The 25,322-nt window shown below is 44.2% G+C and overlaps 1 protein-coding gene across 1 annotated transcript in view; it reads left to right on the top strand.

The window, feature by feature from the left end:
• Positions 1-4,640: 4,640 nt before the first annotated feature.
• Positions 4,641-25,322, top strand: part of LOC144933142 (transmembrane protein 132D-like) — a 231,565-nt gene continuing 210,883 nt past the window's right edge. Inside the window, exons 1-2 of the mRNA XM_078857731.1 lie at positions 4,641-5,056; positions 5,690-5,801. Of these exons, the coding sequence (XP_078713857.1) occupies positions 5,799-5,801 (3 nt within the window). The 5' untranslated portion in view covers positions 4,641-5,056; positions 5,690-5,798. The remainder of the gene's footprint in view (positions 5,057-5,689; positions 5,802-25,322) is intronic.

Raw genomic sequence — 25,322 nt, 5'->3', positions numbered from 1 at the left:
TGTATGTTGTGTACATTTAATGGCAGTGAATCTTGCACGAAAGTATGTCATAAAACACTTCACTGCAGTTCACTGTAGCACCGTATTAATGGCAGTGATTCTTGCACAAAACTACATCATAAAACACCTCACTTCATGTCACTATAGCACTGTATATAACTCACCTTCAATTTGTTCAAATTCTCTGCTCTGATACTTTATTCTCTTCTGCTTTGGGTCGCTGGGGTTGAAATAAATTGGAAATCGATACAATATCTGGAAAATCACCGAGAAATGTCTATTTTACCATAATGTAGAAGCATACAATAGACTTGCCTTTTGTCTCAAGTGCTGAAGAAATAAAAAAAAGACACCAAATCCACTTTGTTGCTGTGTACAGGGTGTTTGAAAACAATGGACCCAATTTCAAAGCAGTATATTTCACAATGGCAACATGTTACAATTACACAGAAAGTTACAAACGGTTTAAGGAGTTATCAAGTTTTACGAACCATTTTATAAATGCTCTATGTGCCCTCCACCAGCTGTACGGACAACATCGAGACGATAGTTTAATTCGTCCCAAACGCCTCTCTTCTCACGTTTTCCTCTGAGGTGCGCGGTCGCCCTGTGCTCTTTCCGTTACATAAATAGCCTGTTTCCTCAATTCTCAGTACCAACGACGAATGCTCTTTGACATTGGCGGATCAATGCCAAACCGCCGTTGAAACGCACGCTGCACCGCAATTACGGATTCTGTCTTGCTGAACTGCAGAACGCAAAACGCCTTGTGTTGTGGAGTCGCCATCTTGCGAATGACTGGGGCTAGGGGCTGTTTGTACACTGGGAGAGGCATCTCGCAGTAATCATTTGAAACTCTATGCCCCGCCCTTTCAAGTGGTAAGGGTTTCATGCATGGGCGGTTCGTGGTTGCAGAGATACAGTATAGCGATTTCAAATCGGGTCCATCTATTTTAAACACCCTGTATAACTTTCAAAAAAGAAACGTCAAACTTAAAGCGAATTTGCGAAAAAAAATCATTCCGCTCGAACTTCTTCTGCGTGAGTGTAAAAATCCACCCACTCATGAATATTAATGGACAGGGGGCGTGCGGCATGTGGAGTGACGTCACGCGTGGGACACACAAACAGACATTCTTGGCTCATTATAGTAATAATTGGCCCTGGAAGACACCAAGATTAATTGATGTTTCGTGTCAGCTTAAATAAACGCATTCACATATTTGCGATCATGCCGGATAGGAATTTAAAATTATGTTAGAGCAGGCGAGTGTCCTGAAATAAATATCGTAAGGCTATGTATGCTGGTCTCACTCCCTCAGCAACAGTGGATGATGGTCCCAATCCCGCGGTGACGGTGAATGATGGTCGCACTCCCTTGGCGACAGTAGATAATGGTCACACTCCCTCAGCAACAGTGGTTGATGGTGCCGCTCACTCGGTGACGGTGGATGATGGTCACACTTCCTCAGCAACAGTGGATGATAATGCCACTCCTTTGGCGGCGGTGAATGATGGTCACACTCCCTCAGCAACAGTGGATGATAGTGCCACTCCCTCGGTGACAGTGGATGATGGTGCCACTCCCTCGTTGACGGTGGATGACGGTCTTGAACAACCGCGTGAGGACATCCCCAAGACGCGGCGGTGAACAACTTAAAAAAATGATTGAACATTTATCCCACCTTACTCATTAATCGTTAAAGCTCTGAAACTCACTCAGCATCTTTCGTACCTCTTAACCTACAAATAAATATATACATGTTACTGCAAAAAAGTGTTATTCCTCCATACTACACCAACATGACTAATTTATATTGAGCGGGAGCTTGGGTGATTGGGCGAAATGCTATGTTTTATCACAGTGGAAGATAGTATATTTAGAGTGGCTGCAGGTGGCAGATGTGGTTTCAGGTTTTGATTCTTGTTTATTTACCTATTCCAGTGATCCAATACCGGAGAGGCCATTGTCGATGAATGACGCAATTCCTCAACCTGCTGAGGTGCCCATGAGATAGCATTCCAGCTAGGGGGTCTTTTTATATTTTAGGGTCATACGAGTGCTATCCTTTTTTGCACGCATGAGTTGTCGTTGCATTGCAGAGCAAGCAGTGCAGCCCCCTCTCCTATAGATCCCCAAATGGAACAAACAACGGCTGTGAAAAAAAAGAATCACAATTTCTGCATGTCACGAGAGGTGAAGAGCTCCCGTTTGATAAAAAAAAATAGTTTTCCTTCCACTTCCGTTGTAAAATCTAATTTGCCAGACCGTGTCAGAGCTGCTCTTGCCAAGTGCATAATAAATCTCTTCCTCAGTTGCACTACCTGCCAGATCTCAGCAAATTTTGTTTTACTTTAATTGCACATTCAAAATGGCCTTAGCAGACACTGTAGTGGTAGTGTTACCCTCTAGTCAACACTGGTCGACTTAAAATTACTCTATATGTATGTTGTTGAACTTCTTTCACACCGTATGTAGCCAACCGTGTTTAATCTAGATTTAAAAGTGCGTAGCTCCAGTGGCTTTCTAATATCAGAAAGAGCGTTCTAGATGGCCACAGAAACGCAAAACTCTAACCAGTGTCACTGTTATAAGCACAGTTGGCTACGTATGGTGCAAAAAAGTGCAGCATACATGCATACAACATAGCCAGGACATACGTGCAGTTGTTTCAGTCTACTGCCTTCTGAACCCTCCACCCCTACCACCGGAACAGAAATATGCCTTCTCTTGTCAGATTCGCATCAGTCACCCATCCGGATTGATTCCAACCAGGGACTCTCGCGGTTCCCGAATCATACGGGGTGATCCTTAAGAGATAACATGATCCAAAGCTTACAGACAAATCTCCTTAGGGAGGTTGGGGTTTGTGAACGTTGGCAATGACACGCATTGAAAATAAGTGTATCGATTTAAGTGCTAGAATATCTACTTTTCTTTACTGTGTCATGGTTACCCTGGCAAACGTAAGAATAATAAAACGTTCTCAATCCTCTCACAAACCCCAATGCTGTCCTCAACTCTACCCCCAGGTGAATCAGTCCGATAAACAGAGCCATTTTAAACTTAGTTACATTGAGGATCTCACCCTGCTGCAACAGCAGCTCATGAGACTCATGCGTTGGAGTGTCCTAGCTGCCTTTGCAAAGGAGGCCATGAGGAGTATATAGCCTACCTATGGGAAGGCATAAATATAATTCTCTCAACGCAACCACTAGGGCCACAAATACTTGGGTGAATACCCTCAGAGCTGTCTGAATGACAATGCCCAATATTGGAAACGTTGTCTTCCCACAGCCAACTAAAGGATCTTCCTTTGGGACAGCACTGTTCACATGTGCAGGTCTTTCAAGGCTATCGACACAAACTAGGCATCTAGTCTGACCGCCTTTGTATGGAACACAGCATCTCTAATTGAACTTTCTGGTGTTAACATTAAAGTTAAAATGCCTAAGATCTGTGGTGCCACGACCGCGGAGCAACTCCGCAAGCGCCGCGACTCCCTCCCGCCCCCGCACTAAACACACACCCACATGCAGCGCACCCACGTAGTGTCCTGGTGGGGGGTTGCCTGGCACATCGGGTTTTAATCCGAAGGGCCCCGAGGGGGAGAGTTTCACGGTTTCCCGGTGCCAGGAGATTGGCCGACCCCCACAGGAGAGGTTACATTGTGGTGCCCCTAAATTGGCTTAAAATTATATGGACGCAAAAAGAAAAGTTTCTGTGGGCCAACAGCAATAAGTTACACACAACATTGGGGGGTAGGATGGAGGGTGGAATATTAGGCACCCTGAGCAAGGCACCCTCAGCAAGGAACAATGAGTAAGGAGCAAAAAGAGTGTAAAAAAACGAAGGCTCGAACTACTGGGCACAGGAGAACAATGGGTGGGAGGCATAGAGAGTTGACCCGAAGACTAGAAATAAAGAGCAAGACCGAAAGCTAGGACGACTGGGCATGGCAAAACAATGGGTGGGTGGAGCGGCAGCGAGAGTATAAAGGGGGGAGCCCCGGGACAATTGGGTTAGTTGTCTACAACCTCTGGGCCGTTACGACCCACTCCCTGCCTGCCGTACTGCCTTTTCAAGCCGCTCACAGCATCCGTGTGATGCCAGCGAGTGCTGCTGCGAGACAGTGATTGGGCAAGTATTCTCTCGTCCTTCTCCCTCCGACTCTCTCAGCATCCGTGGGATGCCGCGAGTTCAGTTTCAAGGTCCGTGGTAGGAAGTTTGAGTAGCTGGGTTCATAGGCAGAGTTATGCTAGGCTCTCCTCGCGAAATATTCCTCCTCCGGGTAATGCGTATTGGCGCCATTAAAAAACTCTAATACAAAATATCGGTGTAGTGTGATTTCTGTGTGTGTGGGCAGAACCTCGGCGTAGCATATGTGATCTGTGGGTAATGCGAGCGTAAATGGGGTTGCTGCTGGGCTCTGGCCCAATCACATGGCCCGGGGTATTGGGGGGCGGAGCCCGGTATGGGGGGCGTGTGGGAGGGGCCGCCTTTCACCTCGGCTCCAATGGAAAGCGAGGTGAATGGAGGTGGAGCCAGCAGGGCAGTATGGGAAGGCCGGATCGGATGATCCGGAAGGGGAGGAGTCAGGGTCACGTGGGAGAGAGGATAGAGAGGGGAGCCCGGAAGAGATCGGGGTCAGTTGATGGAGTGAAGAAGCGGGACCACGTCGGGTGGCCGCCGCGCCATCAGCCACGTGGCTGATGGGGCTTCGGCACACCGTCGGCCAGCGGTGTGCGGAGCGGGGAGGAGCGGAGCGACTGACGCGAGAGGAGCGTGCGCGGCACGCGAGAGGAGCGTGCGGGGCACGCGAGAGGAGCGTGCGTGGCACGCGAGAGGAGCGTGCGTGGCACGCGAGAGGAGACGCTGGTCCCTTGTCAGTGCCAGCGGGGTGTGAGGACGAGTGGAGGAGCTGAGGAGGAAGCGCGTGCGGGGGCGCGCGCGAGACGACGCTGGTCCGCAGAGGAGACCAGCGGGGTGCGGAGAAAGAACTTGAATAAAAGACCAACGGAGACCAGCAGTGCCTGACGGAGTCTTTTATATCATGTGTGTGGCGCATCTGCGTGGAGAGACGGTGTGCCCGGCGTGAGCGCGAGCGCAGGGCTGCAGTGTGGGGTTGGTGTGAGTGATTTGAGCGTGCGCATGAGGTGCAGGTACTGCAGCATATACGGCTGCTGTCATTTGCGCATGCTTGCGCTCGCGTGTGTGTTTACACAGCGATTTACGCAGCACGTTTACACTGTAGAAATAGCGTTAACGGTGAGGCTGCCCCATAGTCCTATCCCCACCGTTCCTTTTCCACTAACATTAGCCTCTGTTTGCACAGCGGATTAAGGCTTATCCAGGGGGGGGGGGGGGTATGTGTGCATATTCATACAGTCGCGCCCCGCCCGCTCACGGGCTCAAGAGGAATTTGGATGCAGGAAATTCTGGGAATAGAAATCCTGGTCCTCCTGACCCACAGACATGCTTTCTAAGATCTTATAGGTGATAGAGTCCACTGCCCCCAAAATTATTTGGTCTCCACCCACCTCCCCCCACTACCCCACCTGCCCACATTGCTAATGCTGTAGAAGACTAATTCAATCATACAATTTTTTCAATTGTTTTAGATGTGTATCTCTTTTGTAGGATACTATAAGTAATTATTTGCCTAACTCTATCTTGATCTCGTTTCAGGAGGCAGATCAAGAGACTGGCTACATGACTGAAACCTGATGATGTCGGTTCTAGATCTGACTGGTGGAGGGATTTGGAAAATTCTGGGCCCCACAACTCCTTGCAGAGCATGGTGAGAGGTTCTGTGGACAGTTGACGACACTAATTGTAATTAGCCTTTTTCACACGCTGTGCTCACATCAGTTGGTGGAGTTTGAATGCAGTGACATTGAACAGAGACCAACATTAAAACATTTACAATTGCTTATACCCGTGTAGTGGGTTCACGTGAGAGACACCCTTGACTTTGGAGGCAACACGTTTATTCTATGACCACAATGGGGTAACTACATAAACGTAACAATGGGGTAACTATATAGCGGTAACCACCACGAGGTAACTACATAACCAGGTCAGGTCAGTTAACACACTGCCTGACCCACGATGCCGAGCGTGAAGACCGAAGAGCGAAGACTGAAGAGACGTAGCATGGCGTGTTCCATTCCAGTAGATCGCCCGGATCGGACCTCGGGACCTCCATTTTATGCCCCTCAGCGTGGCCTGGCTCTACCTCGGCCAAGCCCCCCTTCTAGAACTCCTTAGAAGATGCTGGGCCTTACATCACATGTCCCTTCTGTCACCTTTGGCCCACATCCTCACCCTGTCCTGTCACGTGCCCTTGCCAGCCAAACCTCACATGATCTCTCTCTGCCTGCCGCGAGAACTATGCTCCTTAGGACCATTTACCATGGCATAGGACACCCTGCTGGCAGAGAGGACTACTGTCCTCCAGTTCTCCTCTCTATAAATAACTGGCGCTGTGCGCCGTAGTGACCCAATATACATCACTACACCCGTACTGCTTTGAAAAATGTCATGACAATGCACTGTCACCTGTTAAACAAGCAACCAATATGGAATAAAAAAAGCACGGTTCAGAAATGTAACACTAGTTATTTGCTCTTCCACACAATGTCAAAAAAGGGCAATTAAATTTGCTTTCATGAGATTGAAAATGTTTAATTTCGGGCATCCTATGGCTTAAAATACCACCGCCTTTAACTCCAACTAAATTCTCAACGATATTTACATATATCATGTTTTTATTTGAGTAAAAATAAAGGTCATACGTGTAGCGATTTAAAACTATGCTATATCAAGGTTTTTTTTTTTGCAAATTATTTTTAACTGGGAAATATTGGATACGATCATGATGACAACTGTATATGGTACCAGCAGCTATAATGTATTTTACCATCAATCTAATTTAAGGTCATAGTGCTTATGGTCATACATAAATAATGGCCTATTGTGTATGTTATTTTGCAGAAACACCTATACATAACACTAAACCCCATCGGCTGCTGATTGCTGACCTTTACAAAGCAATGCAATGAAATTTGAAAGGTACTGTATATTAAAAAAAGGAAAAAGATTAAGTTACACGCTATCATGCATTATTATGTAAATCGTTTCGCTAACCTTTGTCCTTTTGGTTGTATCCATGATGCAACAAGATATAGGTAGCTGGTTTTTTGAGGACATAAAGAGGACATGGATTATGCATCTAGTCAATATGCCTTACATAGATGATAATAATTTCAGATCTATATATCGTGATTAATGCTATTGCATCTCACGACACTTTACAGTAGTTATAATCACATTTAGGAATAATTCCTATTCATAGCAATTATCAAGTAAATGAAAACCTCAGAAAATAAAAATGAATAAACTAATCAAGAAATTGTATAAAAAACAATAAGTATAAACAACAAAACAATTATCAGACCAGATAAAGAATTGCGCTCTAGTATATCTGGCCAGCATGAAAGAGTAGGCCAAAATACCTTTGAGATGAGCTCTCTAGTGACCTCGCTAGTGGAGGCCCTTCTTCCAGCAGTGGCATGAGCAAGCGGTGTCAAGGCAGCACCTTTAGCGTTTTAATGTATTTTTTGTTTAACACGTAGGCTTTCACAACCAATATCCATAACAGAGGTTTTTTGGGTTAGATCGCGTAAATGCATTGAATACCAAAACCAAATCAAATAACAAGAGCATTGAAACTGCCCAAGTAATCAAAACGATGAAAATACCATACATTGCGGGAGTAACTGATAAACTAGCCAGATGTTTGGAAAAACAAAACATCCGAGTCAGATTTGGCATGGCACATAAAATACAGAAATTAATATCTGGTACAAAAGATGTATTTACCAAAGCTAGCAACAGAAGGTGTGTACATGATTAAATGCATGTGTGGTAAATGTGATGTTGGGCAAACAGGATGAATGATCAGCACTAGACTTAAAGAACATCAGAAAAATATTAAATTATCCCAAATACAACTGTCAGCAGTAGCAGAACATGCATGCCAACAAGGACACTCAATAGATTTTTATAATGTTGAAGTTTCGTGCTAAACTAGCTACTACTGGCCAAGACTAATGAGAGAATCTATCGAAATTGAAATAAATCAAAATAACTTTAACCGTTCGGATAGCTACTGCCTTAGTGCTTCGTGGAAGCGAATCATCAAATTATACATTATTTTAATGCATGCCTACAAAGGGCAGCGTACTTCAATAGAGATTACCGTTGGTAGGGCTATTTTAACAAACACAATAGACAGGAAGGACAAGTTCAAAGGGCTCGCATAATGCACATGCATAATGTACGTTGCTTCAGTAATCCCCCCCCCCCACATTGTGCAAGAGCGCAGAAGCGTTGTCAACACATCTACGCCTCTATATAAGTAACGAAACAGTAAGACTTCTCCACAAATCTGGCTGTCGCCTGATTAAGCTAGTTGTAATTACGGCGAAACGTCGTACTCAGATTGTAAATGTCGTGGCTTGGCTCTCCAACACACCGGTGTGCTGTACTAGTGATGAATTGGCATGTTCTGTTTACGTGACAACCCTTACTAGTTGGCTGTCGGGTGGTGGCGGGTTTTAACGACACATTTATATATTTACACGATCTAACCCAAAAAATCTCGATTATAAATGTATTTTTAAACAGGGTGATTTTAATCGTTTTAACAGCTGTCACAAATGCATTTTTGAGTTCAAAGTGCAAATATATTCACATAGAGTAGAATCCCCCCCCCCCACCACAATCTCCACTCCAATAATCTGAAAATTTTCGGCACACCCACGGTTTTCAACAACTCCCACAATCAGCGGGGGCTAAACCATAAAACAAGTGTATCTCTTCCAGAGGTGGATGATTCCTCCTAAAATTCGTGAGACATCGCAATGGGAATGATTTCTGTTTTTAAAGTACAGGGGAATTCAAAGGCGACTCCTGGCTACAAAGACAAGCATTCCCTTTGTGGATTAATGGAGACGTGTGGCGAATGCCTCCTAAAATTATCGGTACACTGCCAATTTTAGTCATGGACCTTTTTTTGTTTTTTCACCTTGTGCCGTAAATTGAAAACAATTGTCTCAGAGTTCACAGAAATGTGCTATGATATTATACTAAGTTTTAGATATTGGAAATGGCGATGGTTTTGCTAAGCTATGAGAAAATATACGGCATTCATACGATCCCGTCTCATATTTTAAAATAAATGTACTTCTCTGAATGTTTCTTTTTTACTGAACATATTGCATACGCAAGAATATAATTTACTAACAGTATTCGCTACAAATTGAAACTCGTCATCTTTTAAATATCCAATGACATCCGTGATGGTAGATCAGTGTTCTCCATTCTAAGGCCCGTGGGCCATTAGCGGCCCCTGGTGGCCTTCAGTGCAGCCCCTGACATGCGGGCCCCAACAATACACAAATGTGAAAACACCCCATCATGCTGTCAAACCCAACGGTTTAAAATGTGTGGCGGCTCTCACATGGATTTCTTATCGGCGAAAGTGGCCCCCCTGTGAAAATTACTAAAGAACACTGTAGTAGATGTTTGTTTAAACTAAAGGGCAGTTGCTGACATGTACACATCATTATGTAGGAAAATGGCTTTGGATAACTGTATAGGCCGGCCATTCCTCCAACCCCACTGTGCAGAATTGGATAGAAAATTGACCTAAAAATGTCAAAAATATATAGTCATATCGATCTGTCACGCATATAAAATAACGAACATTATGGATCTTTATAGAACTGGGGTATTCGTCGGATTTTGTTTTATATGATGAGATGTTAAGGTACATATTAATTCGATTATTTGTTTGCTATAAATTTCCACAAGATAAGCCACTTCGTTGAATAGCTCAGTGGGCTTTACCTGGTAAAATACAACTTGTTGAGTTTTCTTTCTTTTGTGATTTGCTAACCTTTCCTATTCTTTGCTCCTACTGGACATCTGTGAAAAGAGATTTTAATCTCATTGGATTCCTCCAGCATACATATTCTGATTCTGACATATGTGCAGTATTTATTGAACTGAACTATCTATTCTGCACCCATATTTATTCATACCGCCTCACCGTGATTTATATGTTTAACGTACACATGCCGTGTACACAGCATTCAAAACAATACTTGTGCAGTAATGCCAAGGTTGAAGCAAAAACATTTATTTCACAAAAAGCACCGCATGTTGTGCAGTCTTGTTCCACAAGATGGCTCTCTAATGCCTCAAATTAACCATTTTTGCCACTTAACAGATTAGTGCCGTGTGTTCGGACTAGGTCCCTCGGGCCTATGCTCAGCAATTCCTGTTATTTCTGAGCATCAGATGTGTTTGGGCTGAAAGGATTGATGAATTTTGAAAGTGGTGACCTAATGTACTGCAGGGTATTCAAGACAGCAAAGCATTGTCCTTCTAGATGAGGAGAGAAAACTGCACCCCGTTGTTGAAATACTGTACATTATAAACTCTAAAATCTGTCATTTTCCAAGAATGGTGCTATCATTGTCGAGGCAATCACTTGATAAAAGAAACATGATTTAAGATATGATGCTAAAGCCCTAATATTCAATATTATTAACATATGCTTGACAGGACTTCACTGCATAGTTAATTTTGTTTTAAAATATTAACATTCTACAATAACATTTTAAAGTGTATCTACTATAATGTTCCATGCACTACTCATGTTTGAATTGAAAACCCCACGTACACAATTCCAATGCATGGCCCCCACTGTTTGTTTTACAACTGGCCTTAAGTGATAACTCATGATGCGCACTGCCTTAAACATACGCCTGTAAATGTGCCTTCCCCCACTCGTTTATTTCACAGCCTCAGTACAGCTGGATACGCCTTCTGAAATAAGGATGGTGACGATTGGTGATGAAGTCTAAATATGTTGCTTTAGATTCCCTGAAGGGGCAGACTATGTGCCATTATGAATGTGATCGCTAATCAGTTCTTAAAACTGAAATTCAAATTAGTATTCAGTGAGGGGATGCTGTCGTGTTGTCGTGTTATCGTGGTTAGCACACTGGACTTGCAATCCAGAGTTCGCTGGTTCATTCTCTTGGTGAAGCAGTTATAACAATGAGCAGGTTGTCTTATATCCCCATACTACTGTCCAACCAGCAGTCTAAGTGTGGACACCACAGTCTTATCGGCAAGTCGCGTGCGAGGGGTTCAAGTGTAGATCCTTTAACCTCTTCGAAGACGTCTGATCAGCATGGCAGAGTAGGATAAATACAACCGAGAGGGGCTCTATGGATGTCCCTCAAGTGGCGGCCGATCCACCAGAATCAATTGCAGAGCTGCACCTTTACCTTGTTTATACTGATATAAACGTTGAATATGAAAAAAATTCAAGAAAAGGAAAATAAAGATCACGGTGTAGCCAATTACTGAGGATAAAGGTTTGCACAGTAATAATACGTGCTTGACCAAAGAAATATAACTGGAATATTTAGTGGAAAATATAAAGGTGTGTGTTTGCCTTACCTAAGCTAGTGTGACCAATGCACTATAAGTCAATATGAAACTGGAATGTATGCCTCCCAAACAAGCCTGGTTAATAATTCTGTCATTATGTACCCTTCCTCAAGCAGTGCATTGGTCATGGCTGCTGGTCATAATGATGATAACACCTTCAGAGGAACAGAAGAACTGAAATACAGTAACCCCGAATATGGGAATTATTCAATAAAATAGCATACAAAGTAAACAGACATATATAGGATTATGTTGAGAATGTGGTTAAAACAAGATTGCACTTTTTTTAAGAATATAAAGTATAAATAAGTAATATTTTTAAAAAAACTTTTTTTTTAAACACGCTTTTATGAAATGTACTCGTAATGGCAGAACTCCACGACTCTAGGAAGTGGCCCCGAAGCTTGCCATAACGTAAGAGATCGTGGCCAATAACAGCCAACGTCAGTTGACCGTGGACAATTAGACCCAAGCCGAAACATAACATATAAAAAATATTTAAAAATATGTTTTTTTTATTTTTTATGATGGAATATAGTATTGTCATCAGTATGACATAAGTATACCAAGTTTGCAGTCGATACCACATTGGGAAGTGGGTTAAAATTGAGTTACAAGATTTGAGGATACAACGACAACAACAACAGAATGAGTTAAATGAAAGCGTGTAAAAAAAGCTAGGCAAAAAGATTATTTGAAAGAAGCCTTCAAAACATCAATGTAGAGTAATCATTGGAAGCCTATTCCAGTGTTGTGAAGCACAATTGAAGGTCTGAAAACAAAGTGTTTTTAGTAAGACCCACGGCACTGTGAGCTGTGGTTGAGCACTCAGCAATATAATGAGCAACCAGTTAATTCACACACCTACAATTTAATTCACACACCTGGCTAGAATTGACGGAAAAAAATATAGTTCTCATGAACAAGAGCAACATTAGTGAGTCATATACAATGTAGATTCGAAGCATTCGTGACTGCAGGAATTACTCTTGGGTTCTTTCGGTAAAGAGACGTCTTTCTGTGTGCCTATGTGTGTCTTTCTCTGTTTGTCTCTGTGTGAGTCTCTCTCTGCTTGTGTGTCTTTCTGTGTGTCTTCGTGTCTATGTTTTGTGGCTCTCTCAAATTAGCAATCTTTGGAAGAACGCAATCAACCAGGTGGGGTGTTGACTGTTGTGTTGGCCGACTCTGCGTTGTATTGCATTATATTTCCAAGTTTACTATGTTTTTTTCTCATTCATTTGTACCTGATGATGGTTGCTTGTGTTGCAATCGAAACGGCCTATTTTATTATTTAATTAAATATCTTTCTACGTGACTTTACCGAAAGAACCAAAGAGTAATTCCTGCAGTCACGAAAGATTCGAATCTAGTTTGAACCACCTCTACGGGAAGGGTTTGCCGTGGTTGTTAGTTTCACACTTAACTTCTAATTTAGCAATCTTTGGAAGAACGCAATCAACCAGTCTATGCGGTAACTGTGTGCTAACCGACTCTCTGTGTTGCATTGCATTACACTTCCTAATTTTACTAAATTTGCTTTCTACCATACTTGTTTATAAGTCCATTCTCTCCTCAGGCCGCTGAGGCCAGGAATTCCACACAACGCTCCGTGCTTGTTTGTTTAGAAGTCCACTGTCCAGCTCGTCCGTCCTCCATGGGCAGGATTTCCACACAACTCCACCTCTGCCCCCGCCCCTCTCTCTCTATTTAAGGCCTCGACACAGAGACGTTGTCTTTTGTGTGCCTATGTGTCTCTCTCTGTTTGTCTCTGTGTGAGTCTCTCTCTGCTTGTGTGTCTGTCTGTGTGTCTCCGTGTCTATGTTTTGTCTCTCTCTCCAATTTAGAAATCTTTGGAAGAACATAATCAACTAGGTAGGGTGTTAACTGTTGTGTTGGCCGACTCTGTGTTGTATTGCATTACATTTTCAAGTTTACTATGTTTATTATTCTATTAATTTGTTCATGATGGTTGCTTGTGTTGCAATCGAAACGTCATATTTTATCATTTAATTTAATTTCTTTCTACGTGGCTTTACCGAAAGAACCAAAGTGCAAACAACGTATTTATGTACTCCATAATACAGGGTTTTTTTATTGCCGTAAGATCACGTAAATGTGTGTCGTTAAACCCGCCATTACCCGACAAAGCCAATTAGTAAGGTTTCTTACGTAAACATAACATGCCAATTCGTTATTAGCACAGCAATACGTACTTAATTACTCTTAGAAAATAATATACTACACCCATTCACATATTCACTGTCACTTTTCCCCCATAAATGTTCCTGCTTTTGATCTGCCATTGCACTATTTAACTCAAACCTTGTGCATCATATCTCAGGACGAATGCTGTATTAATGAGTTGGCTGTGACGCACCTCGCTCTAACGTACTCAGTTGTCACCGTAACGCAAGTGGCCACGTCATCGCCCGTGTGGGTTCAGTTGAGTGCTGTCCACTGTCTTTCGAGGGAGGTTGAAGCTGGGGGGCCTCTGCTGTTGAGTCAGTGATGAGCTGTTGGTTCTTTATGTTACATGCGTCCCACCACAATTTCGCCTGTCACTTTAAATTACATCACATCACACCATGAACATCTCCCTTTCCTTCCTTAGGCTACCTCCTGCTAGTTCCCAAATCTCCTTTCACCCCACCAAATCTTGATAGCGTCGGTAATAAGATGTATTAATAAGATGTATTACCGAAAGCTATCAACAGAAGGTGTGTAACGGATGAATTGCACTTGTGGCAAATGCTATTTTGTGCAAACAGGACGAATGATCAGCACGAGATTAAAAGAACACCAAATAAATATTAAATACTCCCAAATATAACTGTCAGCAGTAGCAGAACACGTGTGCCAACAAGGATACCCAATTGATGTTGATCATGTTGAAGTATGTCCAAAACTAGTTACTACTGGTCAAGACTAATGAGATAATCTATCGAAATTGAGAGAAATAAAAATAATTGTAACTGTTCGGATAGGTACAGGCTTAGTGCTGCTTGGAAGTGAATCATCAAATAATACATTGTTTAAATGCATGCCTATACAGGCCACCATACTTTAATAGGGAGTACTGTTAGTACAGCTATTTCAATACACACAATCGACAGGAAGTGCAAGAACAATGGGTCTGCATAATGCGCATGCACAATGTACGTTGATTTATTAACCACTCCCCTACTTCGCGCAAGAAGAACGCACAAGTGTTGTCATCACATCTACACCTCTATTTAAGGAACAAAACAGGTAGACTTCTCCACAAATCTGGCTGTGGCCTGATGAAGCTATTTGTAATTACTGGCGAAACGTCGTACTCAAATTGTAAATGTTGTGGCTTGGCTCTCCAACACACCGGTGTGCTGTACTAGTAATGAATTGGCATGTTCTGTTTACGTGACAAACCTTACTAATTGGCTGTGTCGGGTGGTGGTGGGTATAACGACACATTTATATATGTGTAGGACTTGAAATATCACGCGCCACGCGTTTTGTTGTTAGGCAAGCGAGCAGCGTACAGTGGGAGCATCTGAGTACACGGTTGTTGTTGTCGTGGCATTAAGGGGGGGGTGTTAGGGGTGACTGAGGGTGACTGAGGATGCAGGCCGGTGATTGGTCAGGAGAGTGAGTGGCTAATGACTGGCGCCGGCCTGGCGGCGATAACATGGTCACGTGAGGCTGGGGGCCTGGGGGCGAGTAGCAAAGCGGGGAAGAGATAATTGATTGGGACTGATTGGTGCGGGGATAAAGGGCACAGCGTAACGGAGAGACGAGAGTCTTGGTTGGGATTGGAGCTGGAGTGGTTGGTGCCCGGGACAGAGGCGGAGCAGCAGTGAGCAGAAATAGATACAATATGGATAGAGAGAACAGAGTGTACGGTAGCAGTGGATAGAGAAAACACAGTGTACGGTAGCAGTGGGTAGAGAGAACACAGTGTACGGTAGCAGTGGATAGAGAGAACACAGTGTACGGTAGCAGTGGATAGAGAGAACACAGTGTACGGTAGCAGTGGATAGAGAGAATACAGTGTACGGTAGCAGTGGTAGCAGTGGATGGAGTGAGTACAGAGTAGGGTAGAAGCGGAGTAACGGACCTTGGGAGAGAAGGAGAGTCAGCGAGCGAAGTCGCGGAGCGGAGCGAGCGAACGGGGAGACATGGAGTGTTGTTAATGGCGGGTTGTGCATCGGAGCGAACGGAGAGACACGGAGCGATGGTGAGGAGGAGGTGTGAACTCTATGCGTGAATAAACGAGACAAGAAAGACAACGAGAGTACGAGTCCTACATATGTAAGTGATTTAACCCAAAAAAACTTGTATCATGGATGATATTGGTCACGAAAGCCTACATGTTAAACTATTTACGTACTGTAGACAGCGGATTTACTTATCTGTCAGCTGTATACATTTCTGAGCAAGTAAAAATGTAGGTTGGTCACTTTACCTGTGAATTGATACACGTACATTTTGTCATTGGACAACACATTTGCGACACATGATGACTACATGAAGGAATTCTTCCCTCTGCAAACCCAACTCCAACAAAAGGATTTCACCACAAACAGTTCAACCTGATCCCCTAAATATGCCTTTTACTGTAGGTAAGCACTGCAATGATGGATAAGCTGTGAAATAAATAACTACCATTGCAAAAAGCAAATGCAAATTTAAAATAAGCAAATACTGTACAGGTAGGTAAACAATGAGAACATCTTTACAAAACACCGTTCAAAAGTGGATTACAAGCATCTGCCTGACTCAATAAATGCTGTTGCTGTGTATACCAAAGTATTCATTTAGTAAGTGGCAGTATATATTTTTTTAAGATTGGTTTGCTCTGGCCAGGTTCATTTTTCTTGCATTTAACACTGATAACCATGTCTACTAGGTATGTAAACAATTCACCTTCCCCAGTGATTCCATAAAATTGTCAAGATTCAAACCACGAATCGATTCTTTAGTCGAGTTTTTACCTTTTATTTCCCACTAATTTTCATTAGTTTTGTCATTTTTGTACGGTTGTATTAACTCAATTGGTCTAAGGAGCAAGTGGGTCTGATGAGAGAAGAATGTTATTTACCACACCTCGAGCATTCCCATTGGAATGGCCTTAGAGGAAACCAGATTGCGTTGTGTGTGGAGCCTATAGAGGGATAGGTGTTTGGAGAGGTAGGAAAAAACAGAAAATATGTAGCACTAGCAGCAAGTACCCGGCGTTGCCGTGGCGAAAAGACACACGCACACACATCGACTTACACACACAGACATCGACCCACACACACAAATACATCCACCCACACATACACACATGGACTCACACACATACATAGACTCACACACACATCGACCTACACACACACACATATGCACGTACACACACACATATTGACTAGCACACCCACACATCGACTTACACATACATAGTCTCACAAACGCACATAGAGCCACACACACATCCATTTACACACAGATATATTGACGTACACACACACAACGACTCACACACACACATGGACTTACGCACACATGGACTTACACACATATCGACGTACACACACACATGGATGCACACACACATCGACATACACACATACATGGACTTAGACACACACATTATTATTGTAAAAATTACGAACTTAATTGTTCAATATTAGTTGTCTACACACACACACCACACACACATTGACTAACACACACGCATCGACTGACACACACACATCGAATCACGCACACACACAGCGACTTGCACACATGCACATCGATTATACACACACACGGACGTACACACACCAGCATCGACGTACACACACACAGCGACTCACACACACAACAACAACAACCGCCATTCGCCACTAAGTGGCGGTGACGTCACCACGACACTTGTGCCAGGCCATGTGCACCTTAAGGCCACGTGAAGTGTCGAACGCCCGCTGGCAGGAGGTCACGGGGCAGACCCAGGTGCCACGGGTCGACTGACTGAGATGACTGGCTGATGCACCACCTGTGCCCCCTACTGGGCCAGCTTGCTGTGCTTTAGCCACCCGGCGCTCCGCTCGTTGTTGTGAGTGTCGCTCTTCCGCCCTCCGTTGTTGTTGGAGGGCGACTGCCTCCAACTGCCCAGTAGCGTCCTTCACGAGCCTCCTCCACAGAGGCCGATCTTGACACCGCTGGTACCAGTTATCGGCAAGTCGACTCAGCTTCACGTCCTCCTGTACCACATCACTCCATATCTTCTCTAGCCCGTGCCGCACCTGTTTAGCTCCCTCGATCCGGCCGAACAAAAGTTGTTTAGGCATGCGGTGGCTGGGCATGCGGCTTACATGACCCAGCCAACGCAGCCTTGCCTGCCAGAGGAGCTCATCGATGGGACTTTTCCCAGATCTATCAAGGATTGGTGAGCTCCTCACACAATCCAGCCTGGTTGAACCCAGGATGGATCGTAGGCAGGCCAGCCTAAATGTTTCTAACCGGCGAAGATGCTCCATTAGGGGGGTCCACGTTTTGCAAGCGTAGAGAAGGGAGGGAATGACCGTGGCTGAGAAGACCTAAAGCTTCGTGTGGAGTGACAGACCAGGTAGCTTCCACACAGCGTTATGCAACCAATGAAAAGATATTGCCGCTGGACTGATTCGGAGTGAGACCTCTGCTGTTAAACCAGAGCCGGTCATGAGCACACTGCCCAGGTATGGGAAACTCTCCACTCTCTCCACAACTGCCCCATCACCGATTGGGAGTTGTGGGGGTGGAGTGTCCAATGGTACAAAATACCGAGGCAGGTGCTTAGCTTTGGTGAGGCTGATGGAAAGTTCATACCTCTTAGTGGCAAGCTCCAGGTTCAGCAGCAGCGCCTCCAACTGCTCCTCTGAGTGAGCAGCAATTACCAGATCATCGGCATACATAACATGGTTGAGCAATAGGGAGCCGTCCCTTGACCGCACCCGGGCATTGATCAGCCTCCCATTGTATCTATACTAGATGGAAATTTCTCCAGTACAGCTAATGAAAGCTTCATGAACAAAGTGGTCGAAATAGATGTTAAATAATGTGGGAGCCAGAGGACATCCCTGTCGCACCCCAAGGTGTACAGGGAATGGCTCCAACTCCCGGCCACGAAGTTTTACCCAGGCTCGCTCACCATCATGAAGGTCCTTAATGATCGTGAGCAGAGGGTCAGGGACTCCGAAAGCACGAAAAATAACCCAGAGCACTGGCCTACTGTTGGTATCATAGGCCTTGACCAGGTCAATAAAGCAGAGATGCAGGTCTTGTTGGAATTCCCTACACCTCTGCTGTAGCAGACGGACAGAAAATATGGCATTTGTGCAGAACCGCCCTTTCCTGAATCCTCATTGGGGCTCCGCAAGCCTCTCCTCAGCGTGCCTAGCAAGGCAATGTTGAATAATCATTGCCAGGACCTTTTTCTGGCAAACTGAGGAGTGAGATGCTCCTGTAGTTATAACAGTCTGTGCGGTCCCACTACTTAAAGAGAGGAATCACCAGGGCATCCTTCCTATCCTGCAGAACCCCTCCAGTGGTCCAGACTGTTGTTATGATGTCATGTAGGGCAGTCTGTGCACAAATGCCACCCTCCCTCAGCATTTCGCTTGGGAGATCATCTATGTCCGGCGCCTTTCCTGGTCTGAGACTCTGGATCGCCTTCAGTACTTCCTCAACAGATGGCACCTCAGCCAGCCACTCACAGTGAGTGACTTCTTCCAATATTTGAGGTACCGCAGCCTTGGCAGGGTCATCCCCACTTTGTCCACCCTGAGGGATGCCCCCTCCCCCAGGACCTCACAGAATGCTCAGCAAATCTGCAATCCTGTTCCTGGGGGTCGGAGATTGGATCACCGTTCTTTCCCCTAATTATGGTAATAGGTGTGGCGCTGCAGGTTACTTTTTTGATGGCATTAAAGAGCGATTTGTGATCGTGGGCCATTGAGGCAGACTCCATCTCCTTGCAGTGCCTCACGGCTCTCCGAACCTGCGAGTGAAGGCTGCGGTTAGCCTCCTCATTCTCCGACGTGGGATGCTGTAGCCGATGAGAGTCGGCCTGTCCGTTTTTCTCAGCCAGCTTGAACACCTCCTCTGTCAGCCAGGGTATCTGGGGAGGTCTGGACCGTGTACCCAAAGCAGCCATTGCAGCTGCATGAGCCACAGTCCTAAACCTAGCCCATTTTCCCTCGACATTAGGAGGAGTAGGGGACAATGCCAACCCCAACCGCAAGCGATGATTACATTCTCGCTTGCAACTTTCATCAGATAGCTGAGACCATGCCACTAAGGGCTTGAATTGGGTCCTGGGTGTACACCCACCACTGGAGTGGAAGAATGACAGGCACATCTTACAGATGACAAGTCGATGGTCAGTGGTTAGATCAGCTCCACGGTAGGTCCTGGTGTCAAGGACATGGGCCCGCATATGCTGTTCCGTCACTATGTAGTCCAGCAGATGTTCTTGCTTGGACCCGGCATGCATCCATGATGTTGTGTGGATGTGCCGATGCCAGAACAGCGTGTTGGTAATTACAAGCGAATGGTCTGCACAAAAATCTAGCAGCCTCCTGCCGTTATTATTGAGCAGATCTGGCCCATGCCTTCCAATCACTCCAGACCAGGTGCCAGCATCATGACCAACTCGGGCATTGAAGTCACCCAACAAGATAATTCTATCCTGAGGGGCCACTTTAGCTAGCACCTGTGACAGGAGGTCATATAAGGCATCTGACTCATCGGCCTTGCCTGAATCCCTCCACGGATGTTCATCTTCAGTGGGGGCATAAATAACCACGACCACCACTTCTTGCCTCTGGTTGATAGGAAGGCGAGCCCAAAGTAACCTGGGGCTTACAGCTTCCCACACCTCACTGCCATGCTCCCACGCCCCCTTCATTATTTTGTTCAAAAGAGCCACTCCCTGTTGTTTGGCAGTCTCCTGCCCTGAGAAGAGGACAGTTCACCCCTCATGGTGGCAGGAGCCAGAGCCGGTCCACCGGACCTCCTGAATACCACAGAGATCCAGGCAATACCGGTCCAGCTCCCGAAAGAGGAGTGGCAGCCTCTCCTCTGAAGTGAGCGATCGAACATTCCACGTGGCCACACGTAGTGGTTTTTTGTTGTTTCTGGAGGAGCCCCAAGGGTAAAGATTCAGTCTTCTGGCTCTGCCAAATGGGGTTTGGCCAGGAGACGTCATAGATGCCTGTCTCCCTGGGGCCTCCGGCACAAGCTTTTTAATAAAATAATTCTGTCGTGGTTTAGCGGTAATTAATTGAAGGTGGAGGGGTTACCAACCCCTCGCACCCGTCCAGAGCCTCCATTTGATCGCTGTGGTGGTCACAAACACCATGCGGGGAAAGGTCAATCGGAATTACCCCTTCCCCTACAGCACTGCCTACGACAGCGTTGCCCGTCTGGCACCACACACATAGACACACACAGAGGGACATACCCAGAGAGAAAGACACACACAGAAAGACACACCCACACACAGAGAGAGACACACACACCAAGTGACAAACAGAGAGACACACATACACACAAAGAGACACAGGAGAGAGACATACATATAGGAAGACACAGACAGAAAGACACACAAACCGAGAGACACACACAAAGAGACATACACACAGAGAGAGACACACACACAGCAACATCACAGCCAGTTATAGTCTGCTAAACAACGAGAGCCACCGCCACATCGAGGGAAAGGATGCAACGTTGGCTTTGTAAGTGAGATATTTAGCCCTTTAATGTAAATACATTTAACTTGGTAATGTAACTCCTTTAAATTTGACGGATGGGAAAACGGAATAGCGCTGGCTCACCACAGGGCTTACGGCGTGGTACCCAGCTACTTTTTTTTAATGTGAACGTCACTCCACATGGGGCAACCCCCCCCCCCCCCCTCATTAATAATCATGAGCTGAACAATTTTCTATTGAATATTTAAGATTTACTGTAATATACACCTGTCCTTGGACGGGAAAAAAGCTAGTGTTCAATATATATCCATGATGACTGTCACATACATTGTGTACTATACATTCACCATTTAAAATTCATCACATAATTTAAAAGAAATATATAGTTGATAAGTTTTCATATTATATATTCTACACACTTCCTGAAAAAAAAAAGAATAATGGTGGCCCAGTATCATGTTTAATGCCGATTCATTTCTTTTAAGCACCATTAGAACGATATAACATCCAGTCCAGACAATAAAATTGTACAAAAGTATAATTATTTTTGTTATGAGAAGCAGTAGACCCATACAAGACGAAAAGTTATTTAATAAAAACACGATTGCCACTGCACAAAAACATCACGACTATTCCTGATGCATAATCCAGTTGTATTCAAAATACTTGCTTGATCACTTCACCAGACATTTTTTGCACTTATGATAACATTCTGTTATTAGTGTAAAACCATTATGAACACTCCTTCAAGTAATTTAAGACGTTAGGTGAGATGGTTAAATAATGTCAAATACTGTATTCTCATAGAGAAGAACAATGATCCGTGTTTCAAATCTGTTATCTGTTCGCAAACCCGGTCTGAGACACGTTGGCGGATAATTGTTTCAACGCTGTGGGCACACATGCCATTGTTTTCTCCGAGACCAAGGTGCTCTGCAAACCCTCGGGCCACCATCAGAGATTTGTTCATGAAGCCATCCAGATATACAAACACAGACACAACTTTAATCGATAAGATGGATTCAGATTCAGCAATCATTGGAAGGATGTGATCAACCGCGCCAAGTTTTAACTGCTATGATTTTCACTCACCCACCCGGTTGTCGTTGTCGGACTACTAATTCGAGCTCCTTTACTTGCTAATTTATCCAGCCCCACCCGTCAATGCACGCCACAAACCCTCCCCCTCTCCCACCTGTGCCAGCCCCCACCCAGCCCTGCACGCCACAAACCACCCCTCCCCTGTGAACTCCTACAGCCACGACTCGACAAAACTCCCCCCCCCCACTCTTGCCTATATAGAGCCACAACAGCAGATAATTTTCTCACCTGAAGACTGTGATGTTTCCATCTTGCCTGCCTATGTCAGCTGTTATTTCCGACTCTCTGTGTCTCTCTCTCTATGCCTCTCTATTAGATATCCTTATGCGGCGACGGAAACTTATTTCCTGCTAATCTCTCTCCCTAATCTCTCTCCTTAATCTCCCCCATTTACATAACTGGCGTGCTTGCGTGCGGGAATGGAATTCCTTTCCAGCTCAGACCCCGCCTGCTTGCCCTTCGCCAACATATATAACCTCTTGTTGTAACATCTCTCTCGCTGTGTTCTTCCTGGTTCAGCAGTTCCACTGCTGGATTATTTTTTCCGCCTGCGGACGACCGCTTGTGTTACGATCAAAACATCGTGATATATTATTTTTTATTTTTATACCTACGTGACTTTACCGAATGAACCAAAGAGTATGGATTGCTGCAGTCACGAAAGCTTCAAATCAAGATTGCTTTGACACTGTTTTATGTTCCTAATCCTTTTGGCATAAAAGGCTATTTATAAACCGTGTCATTGCTGCATATAAATTCCATTGTGGTAAAAAAGCAAAGATGAGATGTATCATGATGAAAATAAACATTGATGCCACGGATTATTTGAACAGACTGATGAAATAAATATCCACATGAAATCCTGGTGATAATGTTAATACATTTTACATTATTTGCATTAATTTAGCATCAAAATAAAATACAATAAAATGTATCTAAATTCATGCTGTAGTCAATGACAGATCAGGAGTGTCGTTACTTATAAAGTTAATTATTGATAGGGTTTACCATTTCCCATATACATTGATAAGGACAATTAATATTGTCCCATAATTTACAAGAACTAGCCCAGCGGGTTGGCAACCAAAATAATAATAAGAACCGTTTTTTTTTTCGAATTCGACAAAATAAAGTCAAACTTTCAAGAGCCACAATACGAGACGATCCTTAAGAAGTAACGTCACGAAGCAGCCGCTTAAAGAGCCACATTCAGCTCCAGAGCCGCAGGTTTGCCGACCCCTAAGCTCGCCATGGTTGCTGTTGCCAGGATCCAATGTTTAATATATATATCAAACTATATTAGAACATGTTAACTAACTTCCTCGTATCCTTTGGAGCAAGATGGGCCCACTTTGAATGTCAAGGGTTTTCTTTGATAAAAACTGACAGTGCACGATAAATGACATGGTGAATGAATTTACATTGCAATGGGGGAAGTGCATCACTGTGTATCTTCATTGCTATCCATTATACCCAGTTCAACAGCAACCTAGTTACGTGATATTATGTTTCATTGATATTGCTAAAAATGTTAGCACATTAAAATCGTAACGATATATAGTTTTACATTACACAATGAAAGTGAAGCTTTTTACTTGGAGCATGTTGACTCCTGGCATATGAAGGCATCGTGAAACTATTTTACAATGTAACACAACTTTTTGGCATCGTGGAAAATTAGCATAGACATTCCCTTGAAAAGTTGTGATGCTAGTCGTATTATGTAACATAGCAAAACAAGTGAATATATTCATCATCATCACTATGGCCTAAAACAGGAAAAAAAACATACCATATAATCGGTGATGTTTCAGCAACGCTCCTTTTATTAGATGTTATAAGGAAAAACCATTGAAGCACATAATGTGCTCTGAAGAAGGGCCATTTCCCAAAACGTCACCTCTTATATATCTTTATTTGATGGCAGATTTATTGACGAAGTGTGTTGTGTTTTTTGTTCATTGTGATTGTGCACCACTGCCAAAGCAGCTTCGCTATATTATTTGTTTAAGTAACATATATTAAGTCAAACATAAAAAGCACACTTTTCTCCAAATGTATAAATGTTCAAACAACATGAACTCATTCTAGATTGAAGTTTTCGCGACTGCAGGGATCCATATTCTTTGGTTCTTTCGGTAAAGTCAGGTAGGTATAAAATACAATAAATTAAATTAAATCACGACGTTTCGGGCGCAACACAAGTGCCCGTCATCAGGTGGAACAACCACAGCAATAAACCATTGCTGAAGTGGGCAGGAGGAGGCTGCTTGTAACAAGATATATATAAGTAAGAGAGGGGGGGGAGGAGCCAGGGAGGAGAGATAGAGAGGGTGGGGGTGTGGGGTAGAGGGAGTGGGGGAGGAGTGCCTGCTCAACACCGAGTAAAGCACAATGCCGGGACGAGGAAGTGCAAGATCCAACACGAGTACGACAAAATGCCGGGGCTAGGAAGTGAGTGGGGCTGGGGGGTAGAAGGCTGAATAAACTGGAGATGTGGATAAGGAGGCAAACTATAAAGCAGTTAAGGTTTAACCTGGTTAATAACATCCTTCCAATGATTGCTTAATATGTATCCATCTTCTCGGTTGAAGTTATGTCTATGTTTATATATCTGGATTGCTTCATGAACAAACCTTTGATAGTAGCCTGAAGGTTTGCAGAGCACCTTGGTCTCGGAAAAAAGCAATATCATGAGAGCCCACGGCGTTATAGCAATGGTCAGCTACGGCGGAGGTATTAGTCATGCCGTGTTTCAGATCTGCCTTGTGTTCGCGAACACGGTCCGACACATGCCGTTTCGTTTCCCCAATGTAACAATCACCACAGGAGCAACTTAGTTTGTAGACTCCTGGATATTGCATGGCAGGAATGACATCCTTCACAGATCGGATTAGATCATGGATTTTGTGTACTGTACTGAATCGGACCTGGATCTTGTGTTTGTTTAAGATTTTGGCAATCTTTTTGGTAACGCCTGTTATGTATGG

Source organism: Lampetra fluviatilis, chromosome 6, assembly GCF_964198595.1.
Source record: "Lampetra fluviatilis chromosome 6, kcLamFluv1.1, whole genome shotgun sequence".
In the NCBI taxonomy this organism is placed as follows: Eukaryota; Metazoa; Chordata; class Hyperoartia; order Petromyzontiformes; family Petromyzontidae; genus Lampetra; species Lampetra fluviatilis.
This window is presented reverse-complemented; position numbering and strand designations above follow the sequence as displayed.